We start from the raw sequence: 24,664 nt of genomic DNA on the forward strand, positions 1-24,664 counted from the left end.
AGCATTACAGAGCATTCAAACCAAGACTGAGGAAATGTGTGAGTGCAGCTTTTACAGTGTGTACCTCCAGTAGTACAGTCTAGTTTTTTTCAGAGGACATACTGCAATTATTCCCTCCCACACGCACGGCACGCACACTCACACACACATGCGTGTGCATAGTACTGTACGTGCATTTTTTTTTGCCGGTGGTCCCATCCTTATTTGCAGCAGAGTAGACTGAATCTAGACAAAATGTTCCCAGGGGTTTTATACTGTGTGTTGTTGTTGTATTCGTGATGTATGTGAAGTTACTATTGAATACTAATTAAGTGGGCCATATCTATTGTTAACAGACGTTACACGTATTTTGGCAAATTATCGCACAGAGCTTGTATTCGTAATCTACACATCAGTGAAACCCGCCCGCCTTGCGGCGCCCGGTCGTTCATTGGGGTTCATCGGCCCGGCGGTGCTCCATTTCCCTCCCTGTCATCGGAGAGAGTTTGCGACTGACTCCTGTTTGATCAGTTCAGCTGGCACAACCTCCGCTGGGCTAACAAAATGTCACATCTGATTTCATTACAGGCATCAAGTGACTCGGGAGACATGTGCCAACGCTCTGAAAGGAAGAAGCCGAGACTGATGCAATGACTAACCCATTAAGGCCTGAGGTTCCCATTCTACAAAATGCCTTCTAAGTCCTGATAGTTTATTGAAAAAAATATTTCAAAATTCTATATCAGTGGTTCTCAAACTTTTTCATGTCAAGGACCCCCAAAATGTATATGTATTTGGCCGCGGACCACCATCTCAAAATATTTTGCTCCAGGGACCCCCCCAGAAGCACAGATTTGAGTTAAAAATATTTGCTTTAAAACAATATGTATTCAAAGATTTGCACACTTTCACGATTTTTCAAAAATAGCAGATCTACAAGCTCGTAGCGTGGCACTCGGTCTCGGTGCCACGCTACGAGCTTGTATATCTGCTATCTTTGAATAGCCAATGTGTAAAATAATGCTTTTTAGCTCAAATCAAAAAGTGACACAGATGCGTTCCAGGTCTTAAAGGGCTATGGGAATCAGCAGTGAATTGAAAAAATAAAAGCCAATTGGTGTGCAGTGTTATTTTTTATAATAAAAGCCATTTGGTGTGCAGTGTTATTTTTTATAATAAAAGTCATTTGGTGTGCAGTGTTATTGTTTATAATTATATTTTCCACATCTTGGCTCAATGTGCAGACAGAATGGAACAGAGCAGAATTGTCAATATGGCTGACAAGGTTACAGGGAAGCAGCCAGGCACCTAATGGAATTCAGCTGTATGGATAACACTGCAGGTCATATAGATAACAATTCGTACAGTCGATAAAAAAAAGGCAATGTGTTTAGGTGGTTGGTTATTTGAATGTTATGTTGCATTCACAGTTCTACTGCACCTGTAAAGTAACCTCAAGAAAGATTTGATCCAATCAAATTCAACGTCTGATTCCTGTAATGCTACTATTAATGGCACACACACACACACACACACACACACACACACACACACACACACACACACACACACACACACACAGTGTGAATTCATATAGCAGGGACTTGTTGAAGGTTGATAATGCAATTACTGCTTAAATGGAAAGAATTATTATCACTATAATCATTATTTTTTAAACCTTGAACGCTGCATATGAGCATTATCTTTGATTTGTGCACAGTAAAACCAATAAAATCCTCAGCATTAGTTTAGATCTGAGGGTGTAAAAAGACCCCTAACCCACACTAAGGATCTTTACTGTGTACCTCATGTAACGTCGCCAACCGATTAGAATTCTGCAGCGGTTGCCGGCCGGCCGCCTTGGTTTTGTCTTTCCTGCTCGGCTTTGTTGTTCCTCCAGGTTGCTCTGTAATTGCATTAGACTGTGTGATTGGAATATCTAATCAATCGTGTTCTCTATCATGAGTTTGAGCCTCCGATACGGGACACTGTTTGGCTTGACTAAATTAAATAACGAAGGAGAAGAGGAGAGATCACCGACGGTAAGATACAACCACTGGCCAACGAATGTGTTCACTACATTCCTTGTGACGTGATGGCATGGGCTGTTATTTATTTTTGTTTTTTTCTGGCTGATCAACGCAGCAGAAAAACAACAAACTGTATTTGAGTTCTGACCAACAAATCCTTGAATGCATTCACAAAATCTCGGTGCACCTGTCCTTCACGCATGTTGATAACCACCCCGACTGATCGACACTCAAACTCGGCGTGCGTATCCGCTGAGGACCAAAGGTAGTTGCGGTGGTTGTCCAGAACCGCCGAACCCGCCGATATGCCCTTATATGGGCATGCCATATATGGGGATCTTTCCAGAGGCACCGGTCTTGTGTTGACAAATTTTCCCAAAATAGGGACACACGTGTTAATGTGGCTAATATACATTTTAACCCATTAAGACCTGGAACGCATCATTTGAGCTAAAAAGAATTCTTTTACACTTTGGCCATTCAAAAATAGCAGATCTACAAGCTCGTAGCGCGGCACAGAGTGCCGCGCTACGAGCTTGTAGATCTGCTATTTTTGAAAAATCGTGACAATGTGTGCAAATCTTTGAATGCGTTCTTTTAAAGCGAACATCTTTAACTCTGTTCTTTGCTTCTGGGGGGTCCCTGGAACAAAACGTTTTGAGATGGTGGTCCGCGGGCCAAACACATATAATTTTTGGGGGTCCTTGACATGAAAAAGTTTGAGCACCACTGATATAGAAACATACGTTTTTTTCAGAATACTGTTGGGATTTAGGAGACATTGTAGACTCGGCTTCAGGTCTTAATGGGTTAAATGTTTTTTGTTAAATTGAGATAATATATCAAACATAAATATCCAATGAAAGACCAGAGGGGGGGGATATCAAAAGTAGAGGCACGGGATCCCCCCTCATCCAGCAAATGGAACCATATGTGTGTGTGTTTGGGGCCGACATCCCAGCTGGGATTCAGATGAAAGCCACTACAAAGCTACAATGGGGGCGGGGCTATACTGGGGACTCCACGGTGATACTCATCGGGGGGGGGGGGGGCATGCTCAGGTATGGTTTCCACTCCAATGCCCATTTTCCACTGCGGCTTAAGCCCCTTACAGCACACTGACACAGACCCCTCTGTTCCACCATCTCCTTCTTATCAGGATCACTCTCTCGTCGTTTCTGTCAGCCATTTGTCCCACAAACACAGCAAATTCTTAAGTGTTAATTTAATACTGAGAGTGTACAACAATGAGTGTCTACACTCAAGGATTTTTCAGTACGCAGGCCAGGGTGGTGTTGGATGAAGATCAGTCTCATTTCAACCGGGAAACAGCGGGAGGAGCGAACGCTGAGCATGGGAGAGATCGAGCTCCAATTTGAACAGACACCTCCATGAGCGAGTAATGAGATGGCCGGCGCTTTGTGTGCCCGTGGGGACGACTTCGCCCGTCAGTCAGGATCATCCAACATAATTGACTGGAGAATCAAACCCAGTCGCTCCTGAGGGTCCTCCGTTGCGATAACCTTTCATTCATTTTCTTTTTTTTTTGCTTTGAACTCTGCCCCCCCCCTGCTCTTTGTCTCCTGTCGTTTCGCTCCGCCACAGAGAGGTCACGTCGATGCGCGTGTGACGATGATGTATCGGGCTTTGTCTTTTTTTTTTGATTGATGGCCGGCGGTGTGGCTGTGGTTTCTTTTCATGGAGATCAATGGGTCCATAGCGGTTTAGAGTCTAATCACCTCTTACTAGGAGCTGCCATTCGTCCTCAGGCCCAGTCTCTCTAGAGGAGCGTTAGTAAGACAGCCAACGGATTCTCCCAACTCATCTCCACATTGGCAGCAGCACGGCTCTGTTTAATTCTCTGAGTGCCAAACTCAATGAGTGAAAGAGACAGAGAGAAAGGAAGAGAGAGAGAGAGAGAGAGAGAGAAGTGAACATGTCAGACATTGATAGACAAAAGGTGAAGGAGAATGAGACAGAGAGAAGAGAGAGAGAGAGAGAGGAGAGGAGAGGAGAAAGAAAATGGAGTGGAAAGATGATAGCGGTTGGGGCTGTTTATTCCAGTGGCACCAGAACACGATGTCTCTTGCGTGCAAGCATGTGTGTATCTGTGTGTGCTAGTATGTAGGAAGCAGCACACGCGCGCGTGCGTGTGAGAGTGTGTGTGTGGAGGGGGGGGGGGGGGGGGTTTATAAGTCAACACGTCTAAAAGTGGAGTGTGTGGGCGATCTTTCCCCGGGCTTGTGATCTGACTGACAGCTTCACGGCTCTGTCTCTGAGTGGAGTGGGTGCGTATAAGGGAGGGGGGGGGGGGGGGGTGTGGGGGGGGGGGGGGGTACTAGTCACTCAAGCAGTGACTGTACAAAACTCCACTCGTTCTCAATCATGTACTTGGCATGGCACGCCCGCCTGTCTTTATGCCTTTGAGTCTTTTCTATTAAATTCTGCTGAAATTCTATTCTGCTGTGTTTCCACTGTCGTGCTAAACAGTGAGCGGCTCCGAGCAGAGGCATAATTGGGAAGATTGTATCATCAATGGAGGAACATAAACCCGGCTTTAATCAGTATCCAATTAGCACACCACGCTGCAATCCTCCCCCCCCCCTCTCTCTGTTCTCCATCTTTCTCTCTCTCCCTTCCTCTCTTCTCCTGCTCTCTCTCTCTCTCAGACTATAAAGGCCTGTGGAGGGCCTCATTATCCCCTGGTTGTGACTCTCGTGTTTTTCTCCACATACTGTACAGCCATTCTTGAACATGTCGTCACTATTACACCGCCATACACTTAATCCTCAGAAATATGCAGTCAGAGAGACCTCTGCTGAACTTCTACCTAATTCATACTTTGTCATACGACCGTCTCACTTGCCAAAAAAAACATGACATTTTAGTTTTTTTTCGTATAAAATATAAATGTGCTGTTGGACGGCTAAGCACCACTGACCACCCTGTGTCAATTCTCCAGCAGGTACAGTGTAGTCATATGGGTTTCACATCAGCCACACATGAAACGTGATGATAGGTTCCACAGATACCCATATCGACCCCTTGTGTGTGTAACACTGCTGTTCGATACGCTGATGTTATTACGACTGCAAATATGCTGATTGACTGTGTCAGAGCGGTGGGGTCCATATTGTCTGGACTGTTTGTCGTCCATGTCACGCTGCACTGTATCCCCGTGGCCAGACAATGACCTTGTCTGGTCATTCAGGGATTGAATGGGCGGGACATGTGTTTCCTATCGTCAACATACAGGCAAATGAACCATTTTAACATTCATATCACGTTGTAACAAAGCCTCTGTTCTGTGGGTTTATTTTTGCTTTTTCCCCCGGGGGGGAAAAGTACACACATTATTGATACCAAAAGAAATAACAAACCAGTGTTAAAGTAGTTCAAAAATCAATACAAACATCCACATGAGAGGAGGCTCTGGAGCTGCAATCGACTCCGGAACAAAAAAAAGTGGGACTGCTCCCTTTGTCTGTGACTGGACTTAGTAAACAGATCTGTCGCCACAGTGCTGCGAAAACATCTCTCAGTAGGGCTGGGAACTACATAGATATAACAATCAAATTCTACAAAGCTCGTAACTCAAGTTTTCAAATATTGTAGTGGAGTAAAAAAATATATATATTTGTATAGAAGTATAAAGTATTGAAAATTGGAAGTACTCCAGTAAAGTTAAAAAATCCTCAAAATTGTACAGTACTTGAGTAAATGAACATAGTTACTTAACATCAGTGGTTCTCAAAGTGGGGTCCGGGGAACCCCAGGGGGTCCCCAGCAAAAGTAGTTTATAGCACCATAAATAATTTTAACTCCTTTATGTATATGTTGGCTATTCAGAAATAGCAGATCTACAAGCTCACAGCCCGTCACTTTCTGCCGTGCTGCAAGCTTGTAAATGCTTTGAAAAATATCAAAAATGTTGAATAATTAGTGTGGTTGCCCAACAGGGCAACCAGACTATTGTTATTGATAGAAAGTGCGGTCCAATACTTTGGACCGCATCTCCTCCCACAGTTTTTATCCCCTAATGTTGTGCCATATATCAAAATGACCGTCTGAATCGGGAATCGTGCGCTTGTATTTTGCTAAGAGATTGGTTAAATAGTTTAATTGATATTGATTTATTAGTGCATTAAATGTCCCCATCCACTTTAATGTAAAAGTGAAAAAACTCAAATTCAAGTATTTTTTTCTCAGAAACCTTAAGAGCTAGAGTTATCAGATTTGGAGGGAAAATTCATAATTAAGTCCCAAATTATTTAAAAACATATCACACCATTCGGCCTCATGGTGGCGCTATAACAGCCCCCTTTACGTTTTGGCCCGTAACTCTTGAACCGTAGGTCCTAAAATCAAAATTTATTTTCACCTGGATTCCTTGGGTCATGACGCATCTCCCCATATAGGCCACGCCCATTTGCGTCAGGATAGATTTTTTGATATTGATTTATTAGTGCATTAAATTTCCCCATCCACTTTAATGGGAATTGCAAAAACTCCCATTCAAGTATTTTTTTCTCGGAAACCGTAAGGGCTACAGTTACAAAACTTGGAGGGGAGGTTAATAGTTTTTTGAAAAATTATTAAGAAAATAATCACACCAGTCGGCCACATGGTGGCGCTATAACAGCCCCCTTTACCTTTTGGCCTATAACTCTTGAACCGTAGGTCGTAAAATCAAAATGTCTTTTTCCCTGGATTCCTTGGGTCACGACACATCTTCCCATATAGGCCACGCCCATTTGCGTCAGGATAGATTTTCCGCCATTTTGAATTTTCTTCAAAACACACTTTTTGCTCCTTTTCCTTCAATTTTTTTCCAAATCTCACACAAATCGGTACATGTGATCTATGGACCCATGCGATAAACCTATCCAAGCGGAATTTTGATAGTCCATACCGTCCGTCCGTAAATGGCTTCCAAAGTTAGCGGGAGGGGCCCGTTTGACCAAAAATGCCATAAATCACGAACAAAACGTCCGGTCAATCCCAAATTTGAATCACATGTCGAGGGTGGTATACTAAACCAATCCCCAAAAGCATTTCTACTTTGATCCATAGGGGGCGCCACGAATGCTCGAAATGTAACCGTTTGATGCAAAAACATGATTTTTGGGGGATCAATCCTCTCAAAATGAAACGCAGGCGATCTCAGGAGTGACGTGACGATGTAATTGGCGCAGTCTCCGACGGTATTCCTCCCGGCGTATTACTGGAGTCCCGACCGCGTCGGCGCAACCACACTTTGCAATTGCCAATTGCGACGCGTCTAGTTTAGATTTCTTTTTACATAAATCTTCTCTTCTGGGGGTCCCTGGCACTAAACCTTTTCAGGTGGGGGTCTTTGACATGAAAAGGTTTGAGAACCACCGCGTTCCACCAGTGTGAGAACAGCACTCTGCTAGGAGCCTTTCTAGTTAGAGAGACTGAATGGTGTAGATGGCTTTGTTGGCCAGACAGGAGTTCTCTGTGATCCTGTTACGCTGCTGTGGGGATACACAAGGAGCTTGGTATTTAAGCAGGAGCCCTTTCTGCTGTAAGCTTAGACTGTAACAGAGCACCCCCCGGAACACTTTCTCTCAATATCCAGCCTCTTCAGGCGGCTTGAAACTCACAGGAACCCAACAGCTGTGGAATATAATGTACAGTAGTATGCTAGCCATGATGATGTTGCCGTCTTACTTAGACACAGAGCCGAAGGACATATATTCTCACATGTATACAGCAGTGCAGTTTTAGTCAAATTTTAGTCATCTGAAATGTTTTAGTTTTTGTCTAGTTTTAGTCGACTTAATATCATAAGATTACAGTCGACTAAATCGACTAAAATGTATTTTGGCGGTGCCTTGATGGCGTCGTAATGGCTGATTTTACACTTGGTTGCATGCTGAAAATAACAGATCTACAAGCCCACAACGCGTCGCAACACTGGTATGCAGTATACATGAAAATCGTGTATTAGCCTTCCCTGGCTCTAGATGGATTAAAACACCAGAAAAGAGAAATTCCGTGAGATTGAATGGATGATGTCTTGATGAATTGAATACATAGGACCACAATGGAACCTTTTTGTATGGTTGTATAACTGTATATAAATACCTCTGTACTTTTTGCAAACTGTTAATAAAGTATTCAATCAATCAATGCCAAAGATGGGTGGATTTCTCTTCAACTATAAGTCCTGTTTTGGCAGAGATGAGTTTGGTAAAGTAAGTGCATCACGGTTCATCACGTTCATCACCTATTACTTTATTTCTTTCATACATTTTACGCCACCCATTGCACAGAGAATAAGAATAGAACACAGAGACATAACGGTAACATAAAGCCATTCAAGTATTTATTTCCCCCCAAGTACTTTGGGATACAAATGGCATTTGAAATGGTCTGTCTCCCGTTTCATTCTTATATGCATTTTAACCACATAAAGCCTATCATCCCTATTCTGGGCCTGTCATAATAGGCGTGAACATTACGCTGAAAATAGATGAACATTAAAATAGCAAATCTATGTGCTCACAAAACAAAAACAAACATGAGACAATAAGTGTTATGACACTGTCTCTATGCTTGATCACTTGCTCTTGTTTGAGAAATATATATACAGTATATATATATATATATATATATATATATATAGAAGATATATAGAAGTAGTTGAGAAGTTACAGTGCCTGTCTAAGACCAAGTCCAGAAGTATTACCATATAGCCCTATAACTGTGTATTTGTATGTAACATTTTTTTTTTATTATTGTCATTCTATTCTATTTTTTTATTTTCTTGTTTTAATACATTTCCGTTATATGTACAGTAGCACAACCTGCGGGACAAGTCCCAACAACATTTCGCTGCTTGTACCTGCATAAGTCAGTGACAAAAGAAATGAAGAAAATAATGTGTTGTGAAGGAGGTTTGAGGCCTTTGTTCAACAGCACAGGCTATTCCCATGTGTTGTGGAGCTGATAACAGAGAGGCTGTCTCAGGGCCAGCCTGGCTGCCTCTCTGAAAGCTCTCCAGAAATCATTCTGTTTCCCTGTCATTTGATCTTGATTAACCTGTATGCAAATCTCTGCGCGACACACACACACACACACACACACACACACACACACACACACCACACACACACACACACACACACACACACACACACACACAGTGTGTTGCAAAAATGGCAGACCAAAAGCTCGCAACGTGCAATCACATCCTCAGGTACTCAGTGAAGTCAAGTCAAGCCAGTCGGTGAATTGCACATCTAAAGTGGTTACTGGTTGCCCTTACACGATGATGTCTTGAGAATAATACCAAATACTAAGACTGTGATTGAGAAAAACATGTCTGCAGTGCACTCTGACATCATTTCAGTTTGCTGCTTCTAAGATGCACCATTCTGTGTATATCTGAACAGTATGGGGACACAGTCAGTGCTGGCTTAATGCAAGGACATTAACCCATTCCATCGAGGAGTGCTGCGCTATTTTTTGAAAAATCGTGAACATTTGTGCAAATCTTTGAATATATATATATTTTTTAAAGCAAACATTTTTAACTCTAATCTTTGCTTCTGGGGGTCCCTGGAACAAAATATTTTGAGACGGGGGTCCGCGGGCCAAATACATATCTAAAAATGCTTTCTAAATCCTACAGTATGTGTCTATGCCAGTGGTGCTCCAACTTTTCCATGTCAAGGACCTCCAAAATTATATGTTGTTCCAGGGACCCCCAGAAGCACAGATTGGAGTTAAAAACATATACTGTATGTATATATTCAAAGATTTGCACACATTTTCCACGATTTTACCAAAAATAGCAGATCTACAAGCTCATAGCGCGGCACTTGTTACCCGCTATGAGCTTCTAGATCTGCTATTTTTGATTAGCCAAAGAAATCTTAAAATAACACAGATGCGTTCCCGGTCTTAACGGATTAAGTGCTGCAGTACCGGGCACCAACCTTGTGGGGGCACCAAACGGCAGGGCAAAAGTGAGAGAAGAACTGTACCATTCTCGAAAGACCGGCGAAATAGTGAAAACAATGGCTGCTGAGGAACCGGTAAAACCGCGAAATACGCTGGAAGCTCCCGCTGGTGAAACGGGAAGTCTTTCCGCTGCATCCTGCAAAGCGGGTTGTTAAGCACTGGGTACCACGAAGGGTTAATCCGGCCCTGAGGACAGTACGCAAGTATTCACAGACAGAGTTATCTTTGTTGTTATGGAAAGGAGAGAGAGAGGAAGTGTTTCATTTAACTTTACCGTAAGAATTTCCAGTGAGGAAATGTTCTCCTCTTATCTACAGTACTGAATATGATGTACTGTACCTATACATACCAGAGATATGAATGGATAGCTTGGAGCATTTAACCCCTTAAGATCTGAAGCCGATTCTACAAATGTCTTCTAAATCCCAAATTCTGAAAAAAATATGTTTCTATATCAGTGGTGCTCAAACTTTTTCATGTCAAGGACCCCCAAAATGTATATGTATTTGGCCGCCGACCCCCATCTCAAAATATTTTGCTCCAGGGACCCCCAGAAGCAAAGATTTGAGTTACAAATGTTCGCTTTAAAAACAATATATATTCAAAGATTTGCACACATTTTAATAATTTAATATACAAGCTCGTAGCGCGGCACTCGGTGGCGCGCTACGAGCTTGTAGATCTGCTATTTTTGAATAGCCAAAGTGTAAAATAATGTTTTTTTTAGCTCAAATCAAAAAGTGACACAGATGCGTTCCAGGTCTTAATGGGTTAAAGCAAATGTGGCATACACAGCATAGGTGATATAAAATGACACATCTGTAGGGAAATAGCTACATTTGTAATCAAATTCATACACATTTTGAAAGCCTTATTTAACCACATGAACCCTATATAGCGTCACTATTTTGGGCATGTCATAATAGGTGAACATTCAGTGAGTAGGAGATCATTTGTCTGAAATAGAAAATATGAAAATAATCGTTTAAAATAAAAAAGCAGGTGTTATATGTGATTTAAAGCTACATTAATCTGAAAGGAACTGGCCAAATTCAGATACCGTAAGAATTTGTAACCCTGGGGTCTCCCATGATTAATAATTTGGCAGTGGCTGCTTGGCAACAGCGCCTTGGCAAGCAGTTAATATATATATATATATATATATATATATATATATATATATATATATATATATATATATATGTCTTGCTCAGGGACACTTCAACACAGACGGGGCGGGGACGTGAACTGGGGACGTTCGGTTTCCCAGGCGGCCTCTCTCTACCCATTCAGCTATGGAGCCCGCAGGACTCTACACTTGGTTCCCGTCCTTTCTCCCTCTAACAGCGGGGTCCGGGACCCCTAGGGGGTCCTCAGAGTTACTACAGAGGGAGCCCGCCCTGCGCTGCAAGGCTTTGTGAGCTCGTAGACCGGCTTGTAGACCGGCTATTATGCAAGCTTGTAGACCGGCTATTTTCGGCAAAGAGATTTGGTGAGAGGGAAAAAAGAGCAGACTAAGTACAGTGGGAAGGGTCAAGTTTACCAGTTTACGGTTTAATTAGGTGGTTAAATGTCTGAAAATACACATTAACATGAATCCAACATGCACTGATGACAGTGCCGTCAAACTAGTCTATGATGAAGCCATCTATGAAATCTGTGAAAAAGTTCAATCTGCAGAGGGGGGGTCCCTGCTTCATCTCCGTCTCAGCTAGGGGGTCCTTGGCATGAAAAAAGTTGAAGACCCCTACTCTACACGAATTAACTTTGTTGGAAATAAGACTATCTACAAGCTCACACAACGTGTCGCAATCGTTACAAATGCCCTCTAAATCCCAACATTATTATGAAAAATCAGTGTTTCTCAAAATTTTTCATGTCAAGGACCCCCAAAATGATATGTATTTGGCCGCCGACCCCCATCTCAAAATATGTTGTTCCAGGGACCCCCAGAAGCAAAGATTTGAGTTACAAATGTTCGCTTTAAAAATATATATATTCAAAGATTTGCACACATTTTCTCAGTTTTTCAAAAATAGCAGATCTACAAGCCTACGAGCTTGTATATCTGCTATTTTTGAATAGCCAAAGTGTTCTTAGCTCAAATCAAAAAATGACACACGTTTCGCTGAATGTCCTGCCTATTCATCATGCCATGCCCAGCAGAGTCAGGACGCTGCATGGGGTTCATGTGGTTACCAGAGAACCTGAGAAGATGTGAATTCTCAGTGCTCTCTGAGTCATGGACAGATTAGTTCTAATTATGGTAAGTTACACAGATCAGATGGGAGGATATGATTGGCTTTAGTGGTTTGGCTCATAGCACTGGGGGACTGGGAACAGACTGTTCAGGAACAAACTAATCTGCCTGATTTAATACAGACTTCATACCGAACAGAGGGGGTTTGGAACTGTGTGAACTGCCTCGAGGTTCCCGAAACATAGAATATGATATCCTCTCTGTCGGGGTATATACCTCTTATGTCCTAGAACGGTTACTTTTCAGGATTCAAATTGAAAAAATAGCAGATCCTCACGCTCAAAACGTGTCGCTTCGCGGCCGCATTTCGAGCTTGTGGATCTGCTATTTTTGACACTTTTGTGTGACGCTGTGACTGTAGTATGATCAAGTAGGGCATTCATTTACGAAAAAACAAGTTTAAATATGGAGATAAGAGGTTTCTGCCCATCAGCAACAATATATTATATATATATACTGTGTGTGTGTGTGTGTGTGTGTGTGTGTGTGTGTGTGTGTGTGTGTGTGTGTGTGTGTGTGTGTGTGTGTGTGTGTGTGTGTGTGTGTGTGTGTGTGTGTGTGTGTGTGTGTGTAGCCTGAGAGAGAGAGATAGAGATAGAGAGAGCGAGAGAGAGAGACGGGAGAGGGGGGGGGGGGTTCTATTTTCCCTGCTTTCAAATGTGTCATTTGTAATGTTATGGGTCATGAGTTCATTAGGTGAGAGAGAGTGCAGCAGAGCACTGACGGACTTGTCAACAACAACAACAACATGGAGATATGGTTGAAGGACAACTAGTGCAACCAGTGTCAAGTAGACACCTTCTAAAAGACAAAAAGCTTTCCACTACAGTATGGCTTTGACCACATGGACCCCTGGCATCCCTGTTCTGGGGCAAAGAATAGCAGATCTACAAGCTCACAACACATCACGCTACTTGCGATGCGATCTGCTTACGGGCGCACACACACACACACACACACACGCACGCGCGCGCGAAAACTCCCGCCCCCGGAACAGACCTAGTCTGTTCTCCCTACCCCGGTCAAAACAGAGTGTATATGGCTCAAGTGGTTAACCACTTTCAACCTGCTGTCCCTACTGTATGTTGGGCATGTCATTATGCAGTTATATTATATTATATTATATTATAGCATGTCAAAAATGTTTAAAAAAAAATCAGATATGCAAAAAGAATTGCCAATCTACAAGCTCACAACGCGTCTCAAAATGTTTGAACGGGGCTCAAGTGGTTGAATCTGGGCAGAGGAGACAGCTGAGCCGCTATACGTCACTGATCATCTGGGTGTGCAATCTCCGCAGGCGCTGTTTTTTAGAACGACACCCGTCAGCTGTGGAAGTCCATCAACCACTCAGACGAGCCCTATCTGATCTGAGCGGGTTGGCTGTTCAGACAGATGGGACCGACCGGCTACTGTTGTCAGAGACAAGGGCACAATTTACAAGGCTCCAGGATCTCGACAAAATCCCCTGTGTCACATCATTGCACCTGTGTGACGGCCCCAGGGTCTGGCGCCAGGTATACAGTATGTCACTGTCTTTGTATTTGTGTCACTCCGTATGTGCATCATCTATCTTGCTGTCTTTGGGTCTCGCCTGTCCCCTTAAGACGGGAGGTGATGAGGCAACAGTTTGTAACCGGGCGGAAGCGTGAAGAGCAGCCTGCCATAGAGTTTTATATAACCTAGAGGAGGGGGGGTGATCTGCCAGTGAGATAGGGGGCTTAATCGCCTGTCAGTCAGAGGGACTGGTAGAGCTACTGTGTGTGGAAGTGTCCATCAAAGACGGAGTGTCAATGCATCCAACTTTAAATGGATGCTTCATAGTATGTCTGAACCAGTTTTTAAGCTGAACTTTTTTATTTCTGCTTTTTTGGGGAAAATGTGATAAGCACTCTGAATAGAAGACATTTCACTGCTAGTTTTATTACTATTTTTGAGGCCATTATTTAGTCCTGAGCAAAGACACTTTGCAAGCATTAATTGATTAATAAAAAAAGTTCTACAAATGAATGTTTTTCCCTTACCCAATGCCCAAATCTAGGTAATGAACCAACGGAATGGAGGAATAATGTTCTTGCACCACTGAACAACAGACCGGCACTGATTTCACTTCTACAAGCGCCGGCCCCCCATGCACCACAGCCAACCACCGTTTGCCCCTTCGCCCTGACCCCAGCGGGCGCATATACGCGCATGTGATAGTTGGGCACGTCAGTACCCACAGAAGGCCTTCTCAAGAAGTCAAGACATTTTTTGACTGATGTTTATACTTAGTTCCACACTAGTATCGTGTGCAGAAAATGAAATCTATGAGCTTGTGGTGCTATTTCCAGCATGCATAACGGAGTATGTGTCTGGGCTTCAAGTGAATGGATAGTGGGTGGGGTCGGGTGGGTGTGGTAGGTACAGTATAATATAACTCTATGGGGACTGCTGCCACAGTTGTGGAAAAATGAAGCAATGCTGATACTTGATATTGTACTGATATTTGACACAAATGACTTTTGACAGTTTTTTGTACTCTGACGATTAGTTAACATGATGTAAAACTACACTACTACACTAAAACTACAATATTATTTCTTGACATTTTTATTTTTTATTTTTTTTAAGCCAATATTAGATCCAGAATTACTGGATAAATGACTGGAAAGGTCAGGGTTAGTCTGCAAGTGGAAATTGATTAGTACATGGATCCGCGGTTTTAATGAGCGGACAGAACAAAGACCAAGAGGAATGGCGTGTCACCTTCCGTGTCCTCTGGTCAGGACGGACTCGGCCCTCTCTACACGGCGTGTCACGTATGGAGAGAGGGCTCATTATAAGTGCTGCGCTTTGTTTACCAGACCCTGAGGGTGATCCAAATCTGGAGCCAACCAGTCAAACGAAGGTTAGCTCCTCTTGTCACACAAGACACACAGGCCAATCTAATCAGCGTGAGTGATGAACGAGGGGGTGGACGCATGCTAATTGTCATCCGTGGCAGCGAGGACACTGATCTAATCGGCTTGGTTTCTCTTCGACGAATGTGTGCGTGCGCGTGTGACTCTTATCTCTTATCTGTGCATGTGTGTAACGAACACGTAAAGAGTGTGTCTGAGATTTTGTTTTCATTGTGTGTGCGTCTGCGTTTGTATTCAATGTTAAGAGATTGGTATGCACGCGTGTGCGTGTGTGTGTGTGTGTGTGTGTGTGTGTGTGTGTGTGTGTGTGTGTGTGTGTGCGCGTGTGTGTGTCTGTATCCATAGCAAACATATTTAATATTTGAGAATATGTTGTGTGTACGAGCATGTGTGTGTGTGTCGTGTGTCGTGTGTCGTGTGTCTGTGTCGTGTGTCGTGTGTCTGTGTCTGTGTGTGTGTGTGTGTGTGTGTGTGTGTGTGTGTGTGTGTGCGTGCGTGCGTGCGTGCGTGCGTGCGTGTGTCGTGCGTGCGTGCGTGCGTGCGTGCGTGTGTGTGTGCGTGTGTGTGTTAGTGTTGCACTGGCAGCACGGATGTATGAATCATAACCGGGAACGCGTGGGCGGGCTGACATGAGTTTAACGGAGCTCAGACAAGCAGCCCACATGCTGCCATGTGTCTTACGATGCGCCGACGTTACTGACGCACGCACAGCGGAGTCAGATAACGCCCTCAACCTGAGCTGTACTGGCGCTGTAGTAGCAGGCTCCGATAGAAACAACAACAGCTCATAAAGAATAAAAAAGCTTTAACGTGCCATCTGGAGCCCTGCCTGCTTCCAGGCAATGGGACCTGTGTGTGTGTCTGCGTCTGATAGTGTTCAGGGCTGACGAAGCTGAGCTCTGAGTCGGAAAATAAGAGCTTGTGTAGATGTTGTCGCCGTGCCAATATCTCCTCCACTCGTCTTGAGTGAGTACAGGTGTGTGTGTGTGTGTGTCTGTGTGTGTGTGTGTGTGTGTGTGTGTGTGTGTGCGTGTGTGCGTATGTGTGTGTGCTTGTTTTCTGTACTTTACATGAATGGACGTATCACTGGAATTGAGGGTGTCTCTACGGGAATTAGTGTAAACGCTATAGCTATAGGCATTAAAACGCTCAGAAAACAGGTGTTCTAGAAACAGAAGCAAAGTAATAATGCTGCATTAGGAAACGTGCCATAGTGTAAATTACAGGTGTGCAATAATAAACACAAGACACTACAGCAGAATCTCCACCTTAATGCAGCAGTCTTTGTATTTCTAGCCATTGTGAAGTATTGTTTTGTTATTTTTGTTAAAGGACCACTTCGTCCATTTTCATCCAAACTTCATAAAATTGGTCCTCACTGATGCTCATTATAACAGTGCCATTTCTGTCCACTCACTCTGTGTCTCAGAAGAGGCCTGTGGACAGTTCATGAACCCGCCTACCAGTGACATCATCGATAGGCAGATTAGGTCATTTCAAACAAAATTTCAACCTTTCATTTTATTTGAATATGAATGCGTACGAGAGCATACTGTAGATACAGAGTACATTGGTCTTGCACTAATACAAATATCAATACAAAATCTTGTTTGAAATGACCAATCCTACCTACCGATGATCAAATCAAACTTTATTTAGTAAAGCACATTTACAACAATCAAAATTGACCAAAGTGCTGTACAAACAGACAAAGAACAAGAAAGTATGCAAGTGCAACAACAAAGTCACATGTCACGTACAACAAGCAGATCAAGACATAGACTTAAGTGTGATTAAAAGCTAAAGAATCCACAGGTTTCCTCAGGCATTGTGGGGATCACTCTGTCGATTTGATCAGGTATCAGGGATCAAATTGAGAGGAAGTAATGCCCTCAATGCCCTAGAATTTAAAAGCCTCGATAGAATTAGCACGTCTAATATAGAAGGGCAGGCTGTTCCAAAGCCTATAGGAGCGGCAGCAGCAAAGGCGCGGTCACCCCTACTCCTCAGCCCGGTTTTGGGAACCTCTAAGACATTGGTTCTCAAAGTGGGGTCCGGGGACCAGGGGTACCTGAGGGGGTTCCAGGGGTCCCCAGCTAAATGGAGGATAGTTAGGAACCAAATGGACCCTTGTGGGTCTGTAACTCTGAGAGTGTACAAATGGAACCAAATGGACCCTAACGGGTCCATTTGGTTCCATTTGTACACTCTCAAGAGTTAAATTAACATTGATTTTACAATATAAATTGGGGTCCCAGGGATAGAAATGCCATTAAATGGGTGTCGCCTAATGCATGTAAACTGGGGGTCCTCTTGAAATTAAAATGGTTGAGAATCACTGGTAGCTGGCAGTGAAAAATCTTCTCTTATGGGGGTCCCTGGCATATATTTTTGAAATGGGGGTCCGCGGGCTAATAAGTGTCAATTTGGGGGTCCTTGAGATTAAAAAGTTTGAGAACCACTGCTCTAAGAGCAACTGGTTGGCTGACCTCAGTGCTCTGTGTGTGGGGTGTAGGGCTTCAAAAGTTCAGACAAGTATAAAGGGGCCAGGCCGTGCCAAAATTTGTAAGTAAATAAAAGAAGCTTAAAATCGATTCTGAAATTGACAGGGAGCCAGTGCAGAGTACCTAAAACTGGGGTTATGAGCTCTCGCTTTTTTGTGCCAGTGAGGAGGAAGCGAGCAGCCAGCGTTTTGCACCAGCCGCAGGCGTGTGAGTGAGGACTGGTCAATACCGGAGAACAGGGACTTGCAATAATCCAGTCTGAAAGATATAAAAGCATGGATTGCCATCTCCGGCTGTTTAGGTGGGAGATAGGGTTTAACCTTGGCTAACAGTCGTAATTGAAAGAAACTGAAAAAAAAACGGTTTGTTGAAGGTGAAGGTACTGTCAAAGGTGACACCAAGGTTTTTGGCGGAGGAACGGATGTTTGAGCTGAGGGAACCCGGGGTATTATTGGTGTACGGAGCAGTGTCATGGCCCAAAAATATATAACTTCTGTTTTATTTTCGTTGAGGTTTAACAAGTTTGTGTCCATCCAGATTTTTAACGTCGTCCAGTACGACATGAAGGCAGTCCTGTAGGCGTCAAAGTGAGGTATGGGCATTGGTAGTGAGGGGTAGGTAGATTTGGACATCGTCTGCGTGGCAATGGAAAGGAATATTGTGTTTGATGAACATTTATCCTAGTGGCAACATGTATAAAACAAACAGATGATGTCACTGGTATGCAGGTTTAAAGAACTGAACTGAACCGTCAACAGTTCTCCTCTGAGACACAGAATGAGTAGACAGAAACTGTGCCATCTTATAATGAGCATTAGTGAGGACCAATTATATGAAGATATGGTTGAGAATGGGAGAAGTGGTCCAAAAGTTTTTTTCTTCCATTTTGACAATGATGGATTACATCGGTGATGGATTACATCAGTGATGGATTACATCGGTGATGGATTACATCGGTGATGGATTGTGGAATCCCAAATGGCGGTACAGTAGGTATATCCTGCAACCACCACAACTGAACATGAATTATGTATTAAAAAGGGACAACCTTTCCACTGGTATCTCCCTCTCTCCATCCTGTTCCTGTACGACCAGACATGCCCTTGATCAATATTTGTCCATGACATTGATTTTCATAGTCAGGGAGGAATATTATCTGGGAATAAATTCCTTACCAAGAAATGTCTTCACCAATGTGTTTGTAAAGGTGTCTAGTAACACATCTCACAAAGACTGAAATTCTGTTTCCCTAGGGGAATCTGTGACAGCTGTTGAAAGTTGGGGTACCCTTAAACTTATGTGGGAAAAATGATTCTAAATCCATTGCAAGCATTTGTTTTGCACCAAAACCCCTCCTTGGCAGAAAATCGTCCAAGCCCACCTTTCCAGCTCATTGCATAGGCTATGCGTTTTCTTTTTCCCCCAAAATAGGAAACATTTCACCATTATAGCTATTGTTGTAGCCCAGGTCTCCCTTCTAAAAGAGATTATTAATCTCAATGGACAAGGCCATGAGTTTTGGAGGGGGTTTAACTGTTCTACCATGGGGTGGACGAGAGGAGAAAACGGGTTAGGTATAATGCAAGGAAGAGTATATCAACAGGTTGAGTTGAAGAGAAGGTCAGACAGAGTGATGAGCATGAGCATGTGTGTCTGGGTAGCTCAGTTGGTAGAGCTCTCGCCCTTGTAGACCGTAAGATCTTAGGTTTGATCCCGGGCACCATCAACTCAGTGTATATGAGTAGCACGGCTTGAGTCCTATGTTAAGTACTGAGAGCTGATGTTATAGGTGTGAAGACAGAGAAAAAAAATCAAATGGTGGAAGATGAACAATGCTGTGCAGAGCTATCGGCATTATGTCCTCCGCGGTCCCACATAAACGCGTTTGATTCAGAGTGTACTTGAAGGCCTCAGCACAGCCAGACAATATAATAAACATCTTCACTTTTTTTTGTTACCGTCCATAATATCTCCACATTTTGCACTCTTGCTGCGCTGGCAACAAAAAGCTCTTTTCATCGGGTTTAACAGCCAAAGAGTCACATGAAACCAAACGTGTGGATGTGTTCTGACAGGGGGTCGTGCAATAGAAGCAAATTCTGTCCATTTACAGCAAACCGCTGTGTCATGATGATGATGATGAGGCTTGTCGCCTCACGTCCTCCTCCAGCCTCCTGACGTGTTTTTATGACTCTCGCAGTGATTCTCAACCATTTGAATTTCAAGGACCCCCAGTTTGACATGCATTAGGCTACGGACCCCCATTTAATGACATTTCTATCTCTGGGACCCCAAATGATATAGTGAAATCAATGTTATTTTAACTCTGAGAGTGTACAAATGGAACCAAATGGACCCGTTAGGGTCCATTTGGTTCCATTTGTACACTCTCAGAGTTACAGACCCATAAGGGTCCATTTGGTTCCTACTGTAACTATCCATCATTTAGCTGGGGACCCCCTGGAACTCCCTCAAGGACCCCTGGCCCCACTTTGAGAACCAATGCACTACAACCACAAACACACACACACACACACACACACACACACACACACACACACACACACACACACACACACACACACACCTATTTGTCTCGCTGGGTGGAGATGAAGGAGACCACCAGTCGACGCTTTCTCTCATCGGCAAAAAAAGACCATAATGCTCCTAGTAGAGGTCTCCACGGGTCCGATATGACCGACCCCAACCGGCATGTATTCCCGTGAAAATTGTACCCGGATCCGAGCAGTACCGAGAGCTGTCGGACCCGACCTGTATAGAACCGTGACATACCAGAACCGGACCCGTATGAAACCCGAGGCCCGACATGCCCGTTGTTTGCCAATTGCTAACGTTATTATTAAGAGTTAACTAAACGTAGTCTCCCTGGTTGCTGTGTAATCCCTCTTCTTAGCCATTGCTAACGCTAATCATCATTTTCCGAGACCCGAGACAAACGGTACCGATTCCGAACCGGACCGGGAGTCACTTATTGATAATGGACCCGAGACCGAGCCATGGGTTCAAGTCCGAACCCCCCTCTTGTCTCGCAAATTGCATGTCTCTCTCCCTCCCTCTCTGCCATCGGTTTCCTGTCTGAAATAAAGCATTAAAAATGCCAAAGATAGATGCTACGCCATGAGGCAAATTGCCTCATTATGTGGCCAGCGATGACAGCAGAATGGATAACAATGCAGTTTAGTGTTGCAATGATCGCAGACTAAGTATGAGATCAAACGGCCATGGAGACAGCCGTATTAGCACGCCGGAATTGACTAATTCCAGGATGGATTTGCACGACGTGAGACCTGAGGCATTCCTCTCTCTCCTCACTACCAATCAGTGAGGTTTGAAGACCTGAGGCAGATTCTACAAACGCCTTCTAAACCAGTATAGCTCTTTCAAGATTTTTAAAAAATGTTTCAAAAATAGCATATGTACAAGCTTGTCTAGCTGCTATTTACAGATTTTGTGTGTGGACGGCACGCACACACATACGTACATGTTGTGGATACAAATAGACCAACAGACACCAGGGTGTGAAATACAAAGCCTGCAAAGTTTGATCTGGGACTCAATAAACAGCATATAAACCATTAACCCATTAAGACCGGGAACGCATCTGTGTCACTTTAGATTTCTTTGGCTATTCAAAAATCGTGAAAATTATTTTTTTAAATATTTTTGTTTTAGACATTTTTTTAGAAGCGGCCTCAGGTCTTAATGGGTTAACTAACTAACTAACTAACTAACTATACACAACAGCAACATAGATACAGTCACACACAGGCTTACTGTGTGGTACAGAGATTGGTGCTTGGGTCTACAGCCAGTCCCTTTTGTTGGGTCCACCCTCTTTATGCACGTCCATTCAGACTTCAGACACGCACAGGTCTTAGACAGTCAGATGCTGATTTGTGATCAAGCCCACCCCCCCCACCCCCCCCCCCCCCCCCCATTAGACAGCATTCATTTGCTTTCCAAAAATAGACCCACACACAAGAGTACATCAAGGACAACACTCCTTTGGATTCACATTTGAAAAGAGCCCTTTCAAAGAAGAAAGACACGGTAATGGTAATATGCGTTTGTGTGTGTGTGTGTGTGTGTGTGTGTGTGTGTGTGTGTGTGTGTGTGTGTGTGTGTGTGTGTGTGTGTGTGTGTGATATTTGCACTGTGTGTCTGTTGTATGCACGGAGGCAATCTTCAGATGTGCATTGTAACCTCACCTTGGGTGTTTTAGTGCATTTTCCATTTCTGGCGTCCTTGATGTGGGCGATGTCCAGAAGGTCTGTCTCCTGTGCACGAGGACAAACAAACAATGAAGAGAGACGTCAAACACAGAGGGCAAAACACAAGGTGCTTTTTGGGAAAACAAAGACATCGTTGCTGTCGGGGCAGAAATCTCTCTTTTTATGTTTTTCGTCCAATATAATGGCCTGGCTATTTAAGTCATACTACAGTGTCACACAAAAATAGCAGATCTACAAGCTCAGGCTTGTAGATAGGCAACTGATATTCTCTGTCAATCGTTAGGCATGATGATGATGATGATAAAACTTTGCACCACAGTAGCACCATTGCATCATCACAGAAAAAACTAAAAAACTAAGACTTTGTTAAACATGTCATTACGATCAGTATTCAAGACCCTTCAACATTATGTGGGAATAAGCTCCATATTTTATCTTAACCCATTAAGACCTGGAACTGTGTCATTTTTAGATTTGAGCTAAAAAGTATTATTTTACACTTTGGGCTATTCAAAAATAGCAGATCTACAAGCTCGTAGCGCGGCACCGAGTGCCGCGCTACGAGCTTGTAGATCTGCTATTTTAGAAAATTCGTGAAAATGTGTGCAAATCTTTGAATATATATATTTTCAAAGCGAACATTTTTAACTCAAATCTTTGCTTCTGGGGGTCCCTGGAACACCATATTTTGATGGGGGTCCGCGGCCAAATACATATAATTTTGGGGGTCCTTGACATGAGAAAGATCGAACACCTCTGATACAGAAACATAGGTTTTTCAGAATACTGTTGAGATTTAGGAGACATGTAGAATCGGTTTCAGGTCTCAATGGGTTAATATGTTATTATGGTAGGCTGATTCAGAGAGGTCCTCAAGGGGTTGGCTTACAATAGGTTTAATTTGGTGAAGCAGTTTTCACTCTTTAATGGACACTTGTACCATTACTTGTACCAACACTCATAATCACAGAAGCAAAAAACCCCAACAGAATAAATCTGTTTACTTTGCCCCAAAAGACCTAAGGCGGCGGAGAAGGAAACAAATTCTTTGTTTTTGTCCTTTTTGCAGGCGTATGAAATGTGGTCTTTCCCGGATAACAGATGGTCTATCATTACACCCAAGTATTTGTATGAAAATACCTGCCTGATCTTTTCATTATGGATAACAATGGCAGCTTTATAAGACTCAGATGGTGAACCGAATACAAGTTCTGCAGGCATCGGGAGGACAAACGCCAAGCGTAACCAACCACATTTCCTGTTTAGCTTTTCGTGTGTCTAAGATGTCTCCCTCTCGTTCCAGTCACGTCAACGCCATCTTTTCTAGTTCACTGGTTCGCAACATGGGGTCCGGGGACCGCCCGGGGGTCCCTGAGGGGGCTGTAACTCAGAGAGAGTACAACTGGAACCATTTGTACACTGTACACTGTACACTGTACACTTCAATAAACAGAAAATTAACACAAACTAAGACTGAGGAGTTTACAGGGTAGATTCGGGGCAAAGAGATAATAAAAAAAGGTTGTCAAATGGTGGTCCGTGACCAGTGGTGGAAAAAGTACTAATTTTTTTTTACTTAAGTTACAAGATGTCTCTCTTCCTGTACCTATCTTCACCATAACCTGGATACAACACCCCATTCGGATGCTATCAATGTATTGAATGGGAGAGTATCACGTTTTATCAGACCATTGAATGGGCAAAGTAGGCGACATACTGACCTACCCGCGATTTATCAGACCATTCATCTGGGTGTTATCAGGACCTAGTGACCTACCGACGGAGATGACTTAACCCATTAAGACCTGAGGCCGCTTCTAAACATTTTCAAAAATGCTAAAAAAAATCTGAAAGAAATATTTAAAAAATAATTTTCACGATTTTTCAAAAATAGCAGATCTACAAGCTCATAGCGCGGCACTCGGTGCCGCGCTATGAGCTTGTATATCTGCTATTTTTGAATAGCCAAAGAAATCTAAAGTGACATAGATGCGTTCCAGGTCTTAAAGCTCAGTTTCGGTTTTGGTTTCGGACCATGTCGGAGGCGCGCAGTCTCAAGCGAACTGGAGCCACGCGAGGGACCGCCGAGCGAGCTAAAGCGAGCGAGTTGCCGTCCCGAACCTTGCGCCGTTCGCTTGAGCCTACTCAGCGCCATTCGAATGATGTACCGATAGGCACAGAATGGTAAATCATGTTGTGGGGACTGCTCTGCCTCCGAGTAGGTCAGTAAGCTCCTGATTACGCCCGATGAAATAAATCGCGGGTAGGTCAGTATGTTACTGATTATCTCCCGTTCAATGCATTGATAGCATTCGAAGTATACGGTGTATACAGCATGCCATGTGTCACCATGCATAACCAACGCCCTACTGTCCTACAAGAACACACGCTCACCGAGGGCTGAAACCAGGGCATGAGAACTGTTCCTGGACGCACACTGTCACTCACGCACGCACACACACACACACACACACACACACACACACACACACACACACACACACACACACACACACACACACACACACACACACACACACACACACACACACACACACACACACACACACACACACACACACACACACACACAGTGGAGTGGAGGAAGTGGATCCGTAATGACATACAAAGTGGAATGTTGTTTGAATACACACGTACACAACCTAACACACACACACACAAATACCCCCCCCCCCCCCCCCCCCATACACACACCCACACAAATACTCCCTCCCACACACAC

The 24,664-nt window shown here is 43.6% G+C and overlaps 1 protein-coding gene across 4 annotated transcripts in view; it reads right to left on the bottom strand.

Annotated features, from left to right (window-relative positions):
• Positions 1 to 24,664, bottom strand: part of plcb1l (phospholipase C beta 1-like) — a 243,685-nt gene that overhangs the window by 159,702 nt on the left and 59,319 nt on the right. For all 4 annotated transcript variants that reach the window (XM_084082847.1, XM_084082848.1, XM_084082849.1 and 1 more), the window contains exon 3: positions 21,898 to 21,966. In XM_084082847.1, coding sequence (XP_083938973.1) covers positions 21,898 to 21,966 — 69 coding nt within the window. The remainder of the gene's footprint in view (positions 1 to 21,897; positions 21,967 to 24,664) is intronic.

This window comes from Gymnoscopelus microlampas, assembly GCF_963454915.1.
Source record: "Gymnoscopelus microlampas genome assembly, chromosome: 16".
Taxonomy (NCBI): Eukaryota; Metazoa; Chordata; class Actinopteri; order Myctophiformes; family Myctophidae; genus Gymnoscopelus; species Gymnoscopelus microlampas.